The 14,920-nt window shown below is 48.1% G+C and overlaps 1 protein-coding gene across 1 annotated transcript; it reads left to right on the top strand.

The window, feature by feature from the left end:
• The first annotated feature begins 12,966 nt into the window (after positions 1-12,966).
• Positions 12,967-14,201, top strand: LOC123081943 (uncharacterized). The gene is made up of 3 exons (XM_044504435.1): positions 12,967-13,345; positions 13,870-13,939; positions 14,036-14,201. Exons 1-3 carry the CDS (start codon positions 13,142-13,144, stop codon positions 14,062-14,064), a joined length of 303 nt encoding a protein of 100 aa, XP_044360370.1. The 5' UTR covers positions 12,967-13,141; the 3' UTR covers positions 14,065-14,201.
• The last annotated feature ends 719 nt before the right edge of the window (positions 14,202-14,920 follow it).

The following is a 14,920-nucleotide window of genomic DNA, read 5'->3' as shown; positions in this document are numbered from 1 at the left end:
CCCCCCCTCTAGACATACTTTCGATCCTACACTCACCTCCTGGAAGGAGACGGGCCTGTCGTGGGGTAAAAAAGGAGAGCTGACCGGACTCCAAACATGCATCCAAACCCTGGTGGACAAGAAGCTCAAACTTGTCAACGTAGTCCAGGTTATGCTCATCCGCCTGATCCTCCCGGGTCAACAACGGGCTTTCAACCTGTGGAAGTTCGACCCGGCGCGACACCAAACTCTAAGCAGGCTCTTCAACATGACGTACGAAGATGCCTAGAAGGTGCTTTTCAAGGGCGCCGAGGCCCCCGCATCCGCTACCGAGGATCGCGGATTCAGTACGCAGCGTCACGCTCATGCGGTAAGCTGTTTTTTCCTTTTACAGGGTATCAGTTTTTCATAGTTTGACTCCATGCGGGATCTAATCTCCCTTACCTTTGACAGGATTGGCAGGTGACATCCGGACAGATCAACTGTCCGGCTCCTTTGCCCGAAGGCCCAGCAGACGCTCGCTTGGCGAAGCTGCTGGTTCCGGCACCCTATGTGGTGCCGGAGAAGAAGGCCGCGAAAAAGGCCACGGGGACTCGAAAGAGTGCCCAGCGCCAAGAGGTGTCGGATCCATCATCCGACGGTTCCGAGGCGCATTCCTCCCGTGAAGACGAGGAGGAAGAAGAAGAGACCTCTCCCCCTCTAGCGGGAGGAGAGAAGAAAAGGAAGGCCGCTCTCTCTGGGGAGGCCGGAGGGTCCAAGAAGGGGAAAACCCTTCCCCCGGACTACTCCACCGACGCCGACGACGGCGGAGAGGAGTGGCAGCCCAGGGCCAAGCCCTTGGCAAAATCGTAAGTATCCGGATACCAGAGTAATTCATAGTATTCGTTTATTGCACAACTTTCCCTTACGTCGAATATGTTTATGCAGCCCACCCAAAGACCGGCTCGACGCATCGTCGAGCGGCTCACTGGACTCGTCGGATGTGAACTCGCTTCCGATGGCTTCCTCCCCCTGCCCTACAGACGACACCGAAGTGTTGTCCCAATAGGTTCCAAGCTTGGAGGAGGTGGTCCTGGAGGCGCCGCAAGGCGACCTCCCGGACTCCAGGAGTAAAGGGGATGAAACCCCCCAGGGCTCCAAGTCCGGCTCTAGGCCGGACACCACTCCGAAACTTTCAAAGGTTCCAGAGTCCGGCGGGGGACCTCCTTCCAAGAAGAGCAAGCCCACCGTGCCGGTGACCCCCGTCCAACCGGAGGCGCCGAACAATCTATTGGAGGCGCTCCCAGGTGCCGCCATCGACGAGGAGCACCGCACCATTATGAGTGCGGTGGTCCAGAAGGTTCAGTCCGCTAAGAGCGGACTGACTGAAGCTTGTACTAGCCTTTTAACAGGTTTTGAGGTAAGTAAATAATATTACCGCATAGACAGTAGCCCCTGATACTCTGTTTGGCGTTCGGGAAGAAAAGTCGAATAGAGGATCAAATAAAATTCGCAGGAGTCTAACAAAAATGAGTCAATATGCTTATGTAGGCTTCTCTGCTTGCGTCCGCCGCACTGACTACGGAAGTGGACACGCTAAAGCAGAACCTCGAGCGGTCCGAGCAAGAGCTCGGGCGTGCCAAGAAGCAGCTCGAGGACAATGAAGGTAAGAAATACCTTGTTTTTAAATATATATATATAAAGGTGCAATTGCAAAGAATGACAGGATTATCGTGGCTATTGTAGGGGCCACATCTGAGGTGGTGACCCTTAAGCAAGCGCCGGTCGAGGCCGAGAAGAGGGCAGCCTCGGAGCGCACCGAGCGGGAGAAGTATGAGGCCGAGGTTGGCAAGGTACGGCAAGAGCTCCAGGCTCTCATGGAAAAACATGAGAGTTTGGAGCTTGACTCAAAGACGCGAGCGTCCGAGCTCGCGGTGGCTATTGAAAATGCCAAGTCTTCCAAGACCGAATCCCAGAAGGCCCTACAGGAATTGGATGAGGTGAAGAAGATAGCGGCGGGTAAGGCATTCTTTATGCAAAGCAAACACATAAACGTGAGTTACTTGTTACTTACCCGATTCCGGAGCTCTCCAGGAGTGTTCGAAGATCTTCCCTGGAGTGTGTCCGATGCCACCACATTCTATCGAGCCGAGGAGGGCAGCTCGATAGAGAAGGTGTTCTGGTCTCAGTATGCTGAGGCCGGACACCCCGTGCCCCTGAGCGACCAGCTGAAGCAACTGGTCGAGCTCCATAGGGTGGCCGAACAGGCCATGAAGGGCCTCATTGTTCGGCTGTGGCATGGAGGGGCTCTGCCTGGGAGCTATTTTGGGCTGGTGCGGCGGCTGGTGGAGGCCTGTCCAAGGCTCGAAGTCATCAAGCGCTCCGTCTGCATTGAAGGTGCCCGTAGGGCCCTTGCCCGTGCTAAGGTGCATTGGGGCAAGCTAGATGCTGAGAAGCTTGTGAAGGACGGGCCACCGCCGGGGAAAGAGCATCGCAAGCCCGAGAATTATTATAAGGATGTTCTGAAGGGTGCCTGCCTTGTGGCGGATGAATGTTCTAAGGATGTAATTTTTGAGTGAAACTTGCTTGTTTTGTCCTGTGCGCTGAAAACTTGTTCATATGCGCTAAGCAATGCTGTTGGAATTTAAAATATTACCTTCTGTGCGGCTGTTTATCAATTCTGAGAGATGGCGAGTCGTCGGCTTCTACCCCCGTGCCGCTAGTGCTGGGGTGTTCGGGGATAAACCTGAGCGCTCTTTTTCCCATGTTTGGGTCCTTCGAGGGAGGCGCTCAGCCCAACGAACAAGGCAATCAGACTATAATGCGTGAACACTCTCACTTAGCCATAGAATTCTATAATTTTAAATTTCGGCGAAGCCCCTGGTATTCGGAAGACCGAGTTCGGGGCGCTATCCACGCCTTGGCCGGACAGAGCCGGCTCCTCGCCCTAAGCGGCATAAGTCTTTAGGGACTCGAAAAACCTCTCGAACAGCGACCAGCTCTCGCTTCATCATGACAGTCAGTTTTAGCTTTCTCCACTGAGGTGCTCGACCCAGCTCAACTGGGGCACAATCGCAGTGGTTCTCCTAGTGCTACCTTAGCCGATATAGCGGAACTTAAGGCACCAAAACATAGGAGCCGGGCAAACCCAACTATTGACCCAAGACATGATTCGGAGCCGATGCATATAATGCTATAAGTTCGGGGTGCCGCACTTGTTAAAGTATTCGGACTTCTCACACCATATTGAGGGGTACTAAAGCCAATGGCATATTTTGGCCGTACCAATGTGTACGGGTGCAACATGTCATTAAGGAACATATATAAAGAAAAAGGTAATGCAAAAATAGACGAAAGCTATGCATTGTTTATTAAAAAGGGCTGCGATCAAAGCAGAACGATACAAATAATGCGATAAGTGAAAGGTTGGACTAGTTAACATGTCCGTTCCAGGGGCAAGCCGCGGAATAGTATGCGGAATAGGTATACTGCTCGTGATAGAGACCACCTGGGAGTTCCGTAATGCGGCATGGCTTGTCTGCTTCCTTGGTTCTTGCATCGTTTGTGCGGCAATTAAACTGCCGAACATGCCTTCCAAAGGATGGAGTCCTGAAAGTAAGAGAAAATTAAAAAATCGGCAGCCCCTGGTACGGTTTAAGCCGTGTTTCGGGCGTGCCGTGATGGTGCCCCTCCCCCTGTACCCATGGTATTTCTAGAGCGTAGTTATGTACGCGAAGTACTAGCGTCGCCTTTTTGCGAGGGTTGGGGTTGGGGCCGCATTGCTACGCCTGCTCGGATCGTGCCATGCGGTCTTGTTGTAGGTTACTCCGGGCGCGCTTGACGGTGTCCGGTCGTTTAGTGGCCGAACCGGAGAACTGCCTGGAGAGGCTGCTTTGTACTTCTGCTGCAAGGGCCGTCGTGTGCTCCTTCGTTCAGAGGGAGCGTTCAGTGTTTCCATTGACCGTAATTACTCCTCGAGGGCCTGGCATCTTGAGCTTAAGGTATGCGTAGTGCGGTACCGCATTGAACTTGGCGAATGCGGTTCGCCCGAGCAGTGCGTGATAACCACTACGGAACGGGACTATGTCGAAGATTAACTCCTCGCTTCAGAAATTATCCGGAGATCCGAAGACCACTTCAAGTGTGACTGAGCCTGTACAGTTGGCCTCTACACCTGGTATTACACCTTTAAAGGTCGTTTTGGTGGGCTTAATCCTCGAGGGATCTATACCCATTTTCCGCACTGTATCCTGGTAAAGCAGGTTCAGGCTACTGCCGCCGTCCATAAGGACTCTAGTGAGATGAAATCCGTCAATAATTGGGTCTAGAACCAATGCGGCGAATCCGCCATGACGGATGCTAGTGGGATGGTCCCTTCAATCAAAGGTGATCGGGCAGGAGGACCATGGGTTGAACTTTGGGGCGACTGGCTCTACCGCGTATACGTCCCTTAACGCGCGCCTCCGCTCCCTTTTGGGGACGTGGGTTGCGTATATCATGTTCACCGTCCGCACTTGTGGGGGAAAACCCTTCTGTCCACTGTTGTTCGACGGCCGGGGCTCCTCGTCATCATCGCTATGCAGCCCCTTGTCTTCATTTTCGGTGTTTAACATGCCTGCCTGCTTGAACACCCAACAATCCCTGTTGGTGTGATTGGCCGGCTTTTCGGGGGTGCCATGTATCTGGCACAAGCGGTCGAGTATTCGGTCCAAACTGGACGGGCCCCTGGGATTCCTTTTGAATGGCTTTTTCCGCTGACCGGATTTAGAGCCTCTGAATCCGGCATTAACTGTCATATCCTCAGCATTGTCGCTGTTAATGCGGCGCTTCTGCTTGTTGCGGGCAACCTACCACTACTGTCCCTGGTGTCCGAATTACCAGGGTTCTTGGTCATATTGTTGCTACGAGCAAGCCAGCTGTCTTCTTCCGCGGAAAAGCGGGTCATGAGTGTCGTGAGTGCCGCCATAGATTTCGGCTTTTCCTGTCCAAGGTGTCGTGCCAGCCACTCGTCACGGATATTGTGCTTGAAGGCTGCTATGGCCTCAGCGTCCGGACAGTCGACTATTTGATTTTTCTTTGTTAGAAACCGTGTCCAGAATTGCCTGGCCGATTCATCTAGCTGCTGAATTACGTGACTTAGGTCATCGGCGTCTGGGGGTCACACATAAGTGCTCTGGAAATTGTCAAGGAATGCGGCTTCCAGGTCCTCCCAACAACTGATTGATCCCGTTGGCAAGCTGTTAAGCCAATGCCGAGCTGGTCCCTTAAGCTTGAGTGGGAGTTATTTGATGGCGTGGAAATCATCGCCGCGGGCCATGTGGATATGAAGGAGATAATCCTCGATCCATACCGCAGGATCTGTTGTGCCATCATATGATTCGATGTTTACGGGTTTGAAACCCTCGGGGATTTGATGATCCATTATTTCGTCTGTGAAGCATAGTGGGTGTGCGGCGCCTCTGTACTGGGCTATATCATGACGTAGCTCCAATGAGCTTTGTCTACTGTGTTCGGCCCTGCCGAATTTGTGGTCGGCGTGACGGTTACCGTCTCGCACCGTGGGGTGCCCCCGCAATCCGTAGATCGATCTTGTTTGCCTTGCCTTGTCCTCCAACATATCTCGTAAGTCTGGCGCATATTCCCGTGCCTTGGTATGGGGTGCGGCTTGAGTGGAGGGCCGAGAGGCCTCTCTGTCACGGCCACGAGGTGGCTGGTCGGCCGCATCAAGTGCTTCCTCCTCTAATCGGGGTAGCAACCTGCGCTTTGGGTAGCTCTTGGAGGGGCGTTCGAGTTTATGCTCTTCGGCCGCAAGGACTTCAGTCCATCTGTCGACTAGCAAATCTTGATCAGCTCTAAGCTGTTGCTGTTTTTTCTGGAGGCTTCTCGCCGTGGACATAAGCCTGCGTTGAAAACGCTCTTGCTCGACGGGATCCTCTGGCACGACGAATTCGTCGTCGTCAAGGCTTGCCTCATCTTCGGAGGGAGGCATATAATTATCGTCCTTGACCTCTCTGTCTGCCGCTCTCTCATGAGGGCTGGTTTCTCCATCCTCCTGTGCTAATTCTTGCTGGAGGGGGTTTTCTTCGGCACTTTTTGGAGTATTATTATCTCCCGTGCTGGAATCACCGTATTTGTTTTGGCGGGATTTTGAGCGGCGCCGCTGACGCCGGCGCTTAGGCTGTTTCTTAGAGGGGTCATCCTCCGCTATTCCATCGCCATCTCCTTCTTTTGGGGTGTCCACCATGTATATGTCATATGACGAGGTGGCTTTCCAGGGCCTGATAGGCGCTGGCTCTTCATCGTCTCCTTCATCGGCGTCTAGACCGTCGATGTCTTCGGAGTCGAAGTCGAGCATGTCGGTTAAGTCGTCGACAGTGGCTACAAAGTGGGTGGTGGGTGGGCTTTGAATTTCTTCATTGTCCGAATGCCAACCTTGCTGACCGTAGTTCGGCCAGGGCTCTCCTGATAAAGAGAGGGACTTCAGTGTCTTCAGAATATCGCCGAAAGGCGAGTGCTGAAAGATGTCCACGGACTCCATAATCGGCGCCCAATCGGATTCGATCGGCAGGGGCGCGGAGGGTTCGGAGTCCGGCTCCTTGGAGTCACGAGTCTCGCAGAGTGCGGGGCTGGTGTTCGGCTCGATCACCATTGGGATCGCAGCCCCCGAGGCGGCGTCCAACCACCCATCCTCGACCGGCGCAGTTGGCTCCGAATTAAGGGTCGAAGCTGATGCTGGTGCGGCCTCCAGGGCACTGTTCGGCGGCAGAGCTAGATCATGCTCGTCGGGACAGTGTGGCGCGCTCGGCAGTGGCTCGAATCCGTCGAAGATCAAGTCCCTGCGGATGTCAGCCGTGTAGTTTAAACTTCCAAATCTGACCTGAAGGCCAGGGGCGTAGCTTTCGATCTGCTCCGGACGACCAAGTGAATTGGCCCACAGTGCGAAGCCGCCGAAGACGAAGATCTGTCCGGGGAGGAAGGCCTCACCCTGGACTGCATCGCTATTGATGATCATAGGGGCCATCGAGCATGACGGCAACGACATAGAGGAACTCTCAATGAAAGCACCAATGTCGGTGTCAAAACCGGCGGATCTCGGGTAGGGGGTCCCGAATTGGGCGTCTAGGCCAGATGGTAACAGGAGGCAAGGGACACGAAGTTTTACCCAGGTTCGGGCCCTCTCGATGGAGGTAAAACCCTACGTCCTGCTTGATTAATATTGATGATATGGGTAGTACAAGAGTAGATCTACCACGAGATCGAAGAGGCTAAACCCTAGAAGCTAGCCTATGGTATGATTGTTGTTGTGTATGTCGTCCTACGGACTAAAACCCTCCGGTTTATATAGACACTGGAGAGGGTTAGGGTTACACAAAGTCGGTTACAATGGTATACATATCCGTATTGCCAAGCTTGCCTTCCACGCCAAGGAAAGTCCCTTTCGGACACGGGACAGAGTCTTTAATCTTGTATCTTCATAGTCCAGGAGTCCGGCTGAAGGTATAGTCCGGTTATCCGAACACCCCCTAATCCAGGACTCCCTCAGGTAGTGCCAGCACATCACTGCCGCACAGCACCAACATGCCGCCGTAGGTCAGATATGCTAAGAGCATCTACAACCAAGCACCTCAAAACCGCCTCATATGCCTAGGCGGGCCACCCGATCATTGATTGGTCACGTTTTTTTGACCCAGATGGACACCTCAAATGCCTGAACTGACAGGCACCCCCCATATCCAGCCCAAATATGAGAAGGATATGGGGGCGACCAGGCATGCCCGTGCATGCCTGCCACGTCTTACTGGAGAAGCGGTCCCATGGGAAACCCTCGGAAACCCAGCGGTCCGACAGACGCTGCGTCCATCGCCGCGGTGTAAACGTCGCATGGCGCCACTCACGCTCGCCGCCCAAGATCGAAACTGGCTATTTAAGCCGACCAACGTCCCACAACCTTAACGCATCCACCTCCACCCTCTTCGCGCCGCCAGTACGAGCCCATCCACTTCGTCCCTCTCTCACCCTAGCGCTCAGCCCACGGTCTGATGCTCCACCCACGTACTGGCACTCCGCCATTGTCCAGAGCAAGATCACCTACTACGCCATGCAGACGCCGAAGCGCCGTGCCGAGATCCAGCTGGAGATCCGGGCGAGACAAGCCGCGCGCGCCACCGTCATCGCTACCCAGCTGCCTCCGGACTCAGCGGAGCCGGAGGAGGAGCAGCCAAGGGAAGAGGACAAGGAGGAGATGGCTCGGATGGAGGTGGCGGAGGTAGAGCAGCAGGCGCCGGAGCAGCAGCTGTCGGGCTTCAATATGGAGCAGGCGGAGATGGAGTTCACCGTCGCTCAGTCTGACGAGATGGCGGAGCAGCAGGCCATCCTGGAGTCTATCCAAGATGAGGCCTATGTGGAGGCCAGCCGGGTGTTCCTCCGGCGGGAGCAGGCGGAGTCTGACGCGCTCTTTGCCGAACTCGACACGGAGATATAGGCAGAGGAGGCCGAAGCGGATGCGCCGGAGCTGCAGCTGCCACCCATGCTACCGGAACCGGGCACGGAGATCGTCGACATCTTCAATGATGAGTATCTAGGTGATCGATGTAGTATGTAGGTTTCTTTTAGTTTGCATGTCTTTGTATGGATTTGATAATTTAGTATGAGATGTCCGGTTGCAACTGTTGAAATTTGAGGCATGCCTAGTCAGTGCCCGCGGACGCGCCCGGGCGCGTTTGCCAAGATTTGCCAAGTCCAACTGTAGATGCTCTAAAGGGTGAAGGCTTGGGCTCCGGTGGGATCTTGGACGCCTCTCTAGCCACGGGTCGACACCACCGGTGGTAACAAGGAGACACTACAAGAAATATGTCAACTAGTGACCTTATGTCAGTGACCCTAGACGAATTGGTCATAGATCTATGACCATTTGAAACCAATTGGTCAAAAACTGTTCGAGGGGCTCCAAACCCTAAACTATATCGACCATTTTGGTCAGAAAGGTCGTAATTTCCTTACACGAAATGGTCACAAAGCAGACATCACTCGTCTGCTGCCTTATTTCTAGCTGATCATGACCAATATAGATGGTCATAACCTTGTAAATTATGTTGGATTGGTGTGACTAGGCGCCACCTCATCAGTTTTGCCTATGTGTCATGTCCATGTGTCAATTTTTACCCTAGGTTGTGAAGCAACCTATATTTCTGTCATTCCCAAAATTCCCAAAAAATCTCATAAATTCTTTCGGTCATATCTTCATCAATTATGTAAAAATCCTTTCTTGCCTAGTTTAAAAATAATTCAACAATATTCATTTCCTATTCTGTTCACAACAACACTTTATGAAGGACGTGTTATTTATATATTCTTGATCGCCCTCGAAATTTTTGGGCACTTTTTCCTATCGAAATAATTGCCTCATGACAAAATTCAGCTTCATTTGCCCAGCAAATCTTCCTTGGCGAATTTCCAAAGTTTTTGTCCATCTAGAAGCATTGTGAAGGAAGTACCACCTAGAATCCTCCTTTTGAGCTGATAATTTGTGAAGAAATTCTTCTTAGCAGATGATCATCCTCAGCCAAAACTCACGCCGATTGGCCATGTGCATTTCTCGTACCGCAAATCAAACACTTGGCTGCTAATTCATCTTTGAGCATAGTTCGGTCTCCTCATGAGAATCTTATGTTGTAATTTTCTTCCTAGCGCCTACCTGGGCAGCGCGCAACTCACTAGACATTCCTAGGCCAGCCAGAACGCATGGCAACGCCACAGTCATTAGGTGACCATGCGGCGGGCATGCGAGCTTACGCGCTCTAGAGTTGGGGCCCTCGGCCACCGTCCAAACCTCGATGTCTTGCCACCAAACCATATATTTCTGATTAAATAAATACTTATGTAACTAAAAATGATTTTTGAAAAAAATAACGAGCAAACTATAAGGCAGCTGCAGTTCAAATTTGACCCGCTTCCTACTAAATCGGCAGGAATTTGTCTTTTTCACCAGAGGTGGATCAAAACTTTCGACACCCAACCATTTTTGTCAATTGTGCATTAAATATGTCCTGGTGTTTTAGAAAATTGATTTGGTCCAATTTTGCAACAAATATATGGTCGGTCCTTCACAAAAAATCTCATTTCGGGCACTCAAAAAATGGAAAATGAATTTTTCGTGCAAAGAAAATGAAAACTCCCTCAGGCAACATTGTTTGAAATTCCAAGATGCACCCTTGTGCACAATATGAGATCATTTGAACAAACTATGCCATGAATGTGGCCATAAAATTGATCATTTGGCTTGAAAGCCATGAATCTTCACGTATGATAGCTCATTTCTGATAACACTTTTTTTAAAAAAATTGCCGTATTACAAGTTTATTATTTTTCCTGTGAACTTGGTCACATATAATGACACAATGCGAAGGTTTCCCATTTTTTATTTTTTTGAAATTTTTATGCCTGTTTCAAAATGCGGTCAAATTAGCGGGCTTGATCGTTCCTTGCTAGTGGTTGAATCCTGGAAAACTTTTGATGTTTATATGATTAAATAGATACTTATGTACCTAGAAATAATTTTTGGAAAACATAACGAGCAAACTATGAGGCAGTTGCAGTTCAAATTTGACCCGCTTCCTATTGAATCGGCGGGAATTTGTCTTTTTCACCAGAGGTGGATCAAAACTTTTGACACCTAACCATTTTGTCAATTGTGCATTAAATATATCCTTGTATTTTATAAAATTGATTTGGTCCATTTTTGCAACAAATATATGGTAGGTCCTTCACAAAAAACTCATTTCGAGCACTCGAAAAATGGAAAATGAATTTTCCGTGCAAAGAAAATTAAACGGCTAAGATTCATTGACCAAACCAAGAGCCAACGGCCAACAAGCGTACATCATACGGATTCTAGCTAGCGGCCAGCAAGCGTACATCATATGAATTGTTTGGAAGCAAGTATAAATCCAATATAACACGTGTAAACTAGAGGTTGAATGTTGATCGCCACATAAGGAAGGTCTATTCAGGATAAACACACATGCACACAGAGAATGTTAGTTGAGAAGGAAACTTAGAAAAAGGTTTTTGGAAGAGAGAAACATGCACACGTAACCATCCTACAAGCAAACAAAACTGCATACAAGGAAAATACGTACTACGTACAAGGATATGCAATCTTTTTTTCATCGAACAAGGCTATGTACATGCACCAGCAATATCTGCCCCCACATGTTTGTATATCCAACTCGGGTACAAACATGTCACCACAGTTTAGACTACTAGATATCTCTTATTAATTAGGTGGATAAATAATACTACTTGATATATGTTTCTCACAGATGAATAAAGGAGGATACTTTTGCCAAAAATTTGCAAAACCATAAATAATAAATAAAGTACTCAATGTATATATACTTTTATATAAAATTTAGCTGTAGGGCTTAAATAAAAAATTAACCCGTGCAGTTGAATATAGAATTAAAGTTAAAATAAACTAAAATCAGATTTCAATTGTAGTAGAATATAAGTTGGTGTAGACCAGCAAGGACACAAAAAAGTACCTACGAACAAGATTCGGTAAAACAAAGTTTAATACCATTTTAAATGAACATATGCCAATAGTTACTTGGTTTTAGATAGACAAACAACATAGACATTTAGAGTAAGAGGATAGTGCCCACATGTGGAAAAAATGATTGAACATGGTCGTACATGATAACATGATATCTGGAAATACCCTGCAAAAAAATCTACAAATGCAATTACAAGAAGGATAATGGCGATACAGATTGCAGAAGAGGACATGAAGTTTATTAATTAGGTGGAAGAGAACATATACTACTAGACATCTCTTATTAATTAGGTGTAAGAGGACATGAAGTTTAGGAATTTTATTATTGGTTAAATGGTTTTGACATGTACGATATTAACCTTGGTGCCATTAACGATTTTCTGCTACACCCGAGTAACTTTAATATCAAAAATATATATACCAAAAAGAATCCCATGGGAGTTCTCCAACTACAATCTTTTTATGTATTCAAAGATATACAAATGGTGGGATGGTAGATAAGTTAATATTTGTCTATGGGAAAATAGTGACTGATGAAGAGTAGTAAAAGAGAGAAATATTAATATTAGTATAGATACATGGCTTCGAATTGCAGGATGTCGATCTTTGTCAAGAGTGGGTGTATTTTAAAAAACAATACAATTAAACGCAGAATTCCCAAGTCTTATATGTATACTGGAGGTAGATGTGTTTAGCTAATATCGTCTTTATATAATTTAAATGTCATGTCAATGCTACAATGCGACAACAAAAACAAATTCAATAATATTTGACCAAGTGGGGAAATACCGTTGGAGAGAAGAATACCAAATATAATTTTTAGGACTAAATGATAGAGAATGTTTTATCAAAAAATAATAATGCATGTCAAATATGTAATAAATCATTGTACTTTGCTTAAAAATACAATTACCTAAAAAATACAATTACGCGAGCCCAATGAGAGAATATTTTAGAAACTTTCCCACCATTCACTGTTTACATTCTTTTAAATTGGGAAGTAGACGAATAATGAATATGGGATATATGACAATTTAGAAAAAAAATCTATAAAATCAAATATTTACTATCAAATATATAAATTTTACAGAAATATACCTTGTAGTGTTTAATAAGTTATCCAAACACATCTAAGCTACATTTCTTAATGTGAAAAACTTATGTAGTGGAAAGAAGATAGGCAATGAAAAATCACCAAAATATATTTAAAAACATTGAAGTCTAGCCGCGCAAATGCGCGGGTCACCGTGCTAGTTACAATTACATGTGCTCCATTCTCATTGGTGGAATGAGTTGTCACACGGATCGATGACATGACGCTCATCCATCCATCCATCTCTCCATACCACGTCCATCCATCCATCCATCTATCTACAGAAAAGAAGAAAAAGAAAAGAAAAAGGGAAACCCCACCCGCAGCGCAAACCCTAAATCAGATCCAATCGCCCCCCTCCTCCGATCGCACTCCTCCCTCGTCCCCATCTCCCCGCCACCGCCACCGCCGGACCCGTCCTCGCCTCCCGCCACCGCCCCTCTTCCTCGTATTCTCCGGGCACCGACGCTGCCCCTGCCTCTCAGGAATATAGAGGAAGGCCCCCGCCGCAGCCACGCTCCTCCGTCACCGAGGCCATGGAAGGGGCGGGAGGGCCCGTGGTCGCGGATCTACGCCGGGACATTGCGGCGGCGTGCGAGCAGCGGATCACGCAGGACCGTGCCCACACCATGGCCACCTATGCCTTCTCCGACGCCGTCCTCTCCGCTCGCTCGCTCGCCGAGCATAGCGTCGCGCACCGAGGAACGCGCCTCCCCCGACGTCATTCCTCTTCCGTTCAGGTAGTAATACAGAACGACATCCATCACGGCACTAGTTACGTAGATTCAGGGGTAGTAGTACAGAATGATGGATGCATGCATCCATTACAGCACCAGTTACGTAGAGATATTTCTAGGGATTGTGCAACTTTAGCAAAGATCGTGTAGGCATCTTGAAGCCTTGGGGATATACTACTACTGGTACTAGTACTTGTAGTCAATGGATGGAACTGCACGTTCCTCTGCATTGTCGATCCAATTTCCCGGCCGCGAGTGCTTCTTCTTGTATTTTTCTGCCAAGTCCTCTAGACGCACAGAAGCTACTTGTAGTCGATGGACAGTAGACTCTGTTGTGTTTAGTATTTAGTTGTGATTACTAGTTAGATTCAATGTTTCTCGCCATCAAATAGAACTATGAACCACTTTGATATCTTATCTTAAAATGTTTTATTTGTGCCTCTTGATTGATCACTAGTGTTTCCTGGTTAGCACTGATGTTCCAAACCTAGGTGTACTCATGTGCTTCTCATGGATATGTCTTTCAGGTGTACATCAAGAACCAGAAGACAAGGGCGTACTCCAAGCGTTTCCAAGTCCATTTCAAGAGAAGGCGTTGTATGTGTTAACACCTGCCTCTCCATGAATCTGCTACTTCTGTCATCTGACAGCGATTCTGATTGGCCGATTGTCCCTTCTCCCTTGTTTTCTCAGGGGGAAGACCGACTATAGGGCCAGGCTGAGACCAACCCGGACAAGAACAAGTACAATACCCCCAAGTACCGTTTTGTTGTGCGAATTGTATCCTTCAAAGATTCTTCATCATAGTTTGTGCACTTCTCAATCATCTATATATGTTGCTTATGTTTCTTATTATTACCATGGAGTCATGTTATATCTCTTAACATTAGTACTTTAGACCAACAAGGATGTCACTGCCCAAATTGTTTACGCTACCATTGCTGGTGATGTCATGATGGCCGCTGCCTACTCCGATGAGTTGCCTTTCTATGGTCTTGAAGTTGGCCTCACCAACTATGCTACAGGTTGATTTTAGCTACTGAATGAATGTGCAAATGCATGATGTGATCGTATGCATGCCTCTTTTCTAATTCTCAATGCATGATGTAGCCTACTGCAGCGGTCTGCTTTTGCGCCATAGAAGGTCGTTCCCCTGCTCCCTCCTCTGCCTTCCCCCATCATGGGTATGTAGATCCCCTTGTAAATTTCCAAATATTAAGGAGGCTATAGGCATGGGGAATTTCATGGAGGGGAAATTGGTTTATAATTTCAGACACTACTACTTACTACCTTCAATCATACAGACAAGCTTGGTCATACTATTAGTTAGTTGTTGTGCTGGTAGGTTTAATTCGATTCCACCTATATTCAACCACAAATATCTGCCTTCTAGTACAACTACTGCAAGAATGGTGTCACGGAACTCATTTAATTCAGGTTCCAGGACAGCTGCTAGTTTGAACCATGTTACAGGAACTGTCAGTTTCATTTCATGGATGGTTACTTGCATAGCTATGCCACTTCCTGCACTACGACACTTAATCCTTATTAGCACACGACTCATGTATTTAAGTCTAG

This window comes from Triticum aestivum, chromosome 4A (genome assembly GCF_018294505.1).
Source record: "Triticum aestivum cultivar Chinese Spring chromosome 4A, IWGSC CS RefSeq v2.1, whole genome shotgun sequence".
Taxonomy (NCBI): Eukaryota; Viridiplantae; Streptophyta; class Magnoliopsida; order Poales; family Poaceae; genus Triticum; species Triticum aestivum.
Note: the sequence above shows the minus strand (reverse complement) of the source record. Positions and strands in the feature narration are given on the sequence as shown.

Excerpts from the sequence above, each read along its gene's own strand:
- LOC123081943 (XM_044504435.1), top strand. The coding sequence starts at position 13,142 with ATGGAAGGGGCGGGAGGGCCCGTGGTCGCGGATCTACGCCGGGACATT. Across the intron at positions 13,346-13,869 it reads GTCATTCCTCTTCCGTTCAG|GTGTACATCAAGAACCAGAA; the intron begins GTAGTAATACAG and ends TATGTCTTTCAG. Across the intron at positions 13,940-14,035 it reads CCATTTCAAGAGAAGGCGTT|GGGGAAGACCGACTATAGGG; the intron begins GTATGTGTTAAC and ends TTGTTTTCTCAG.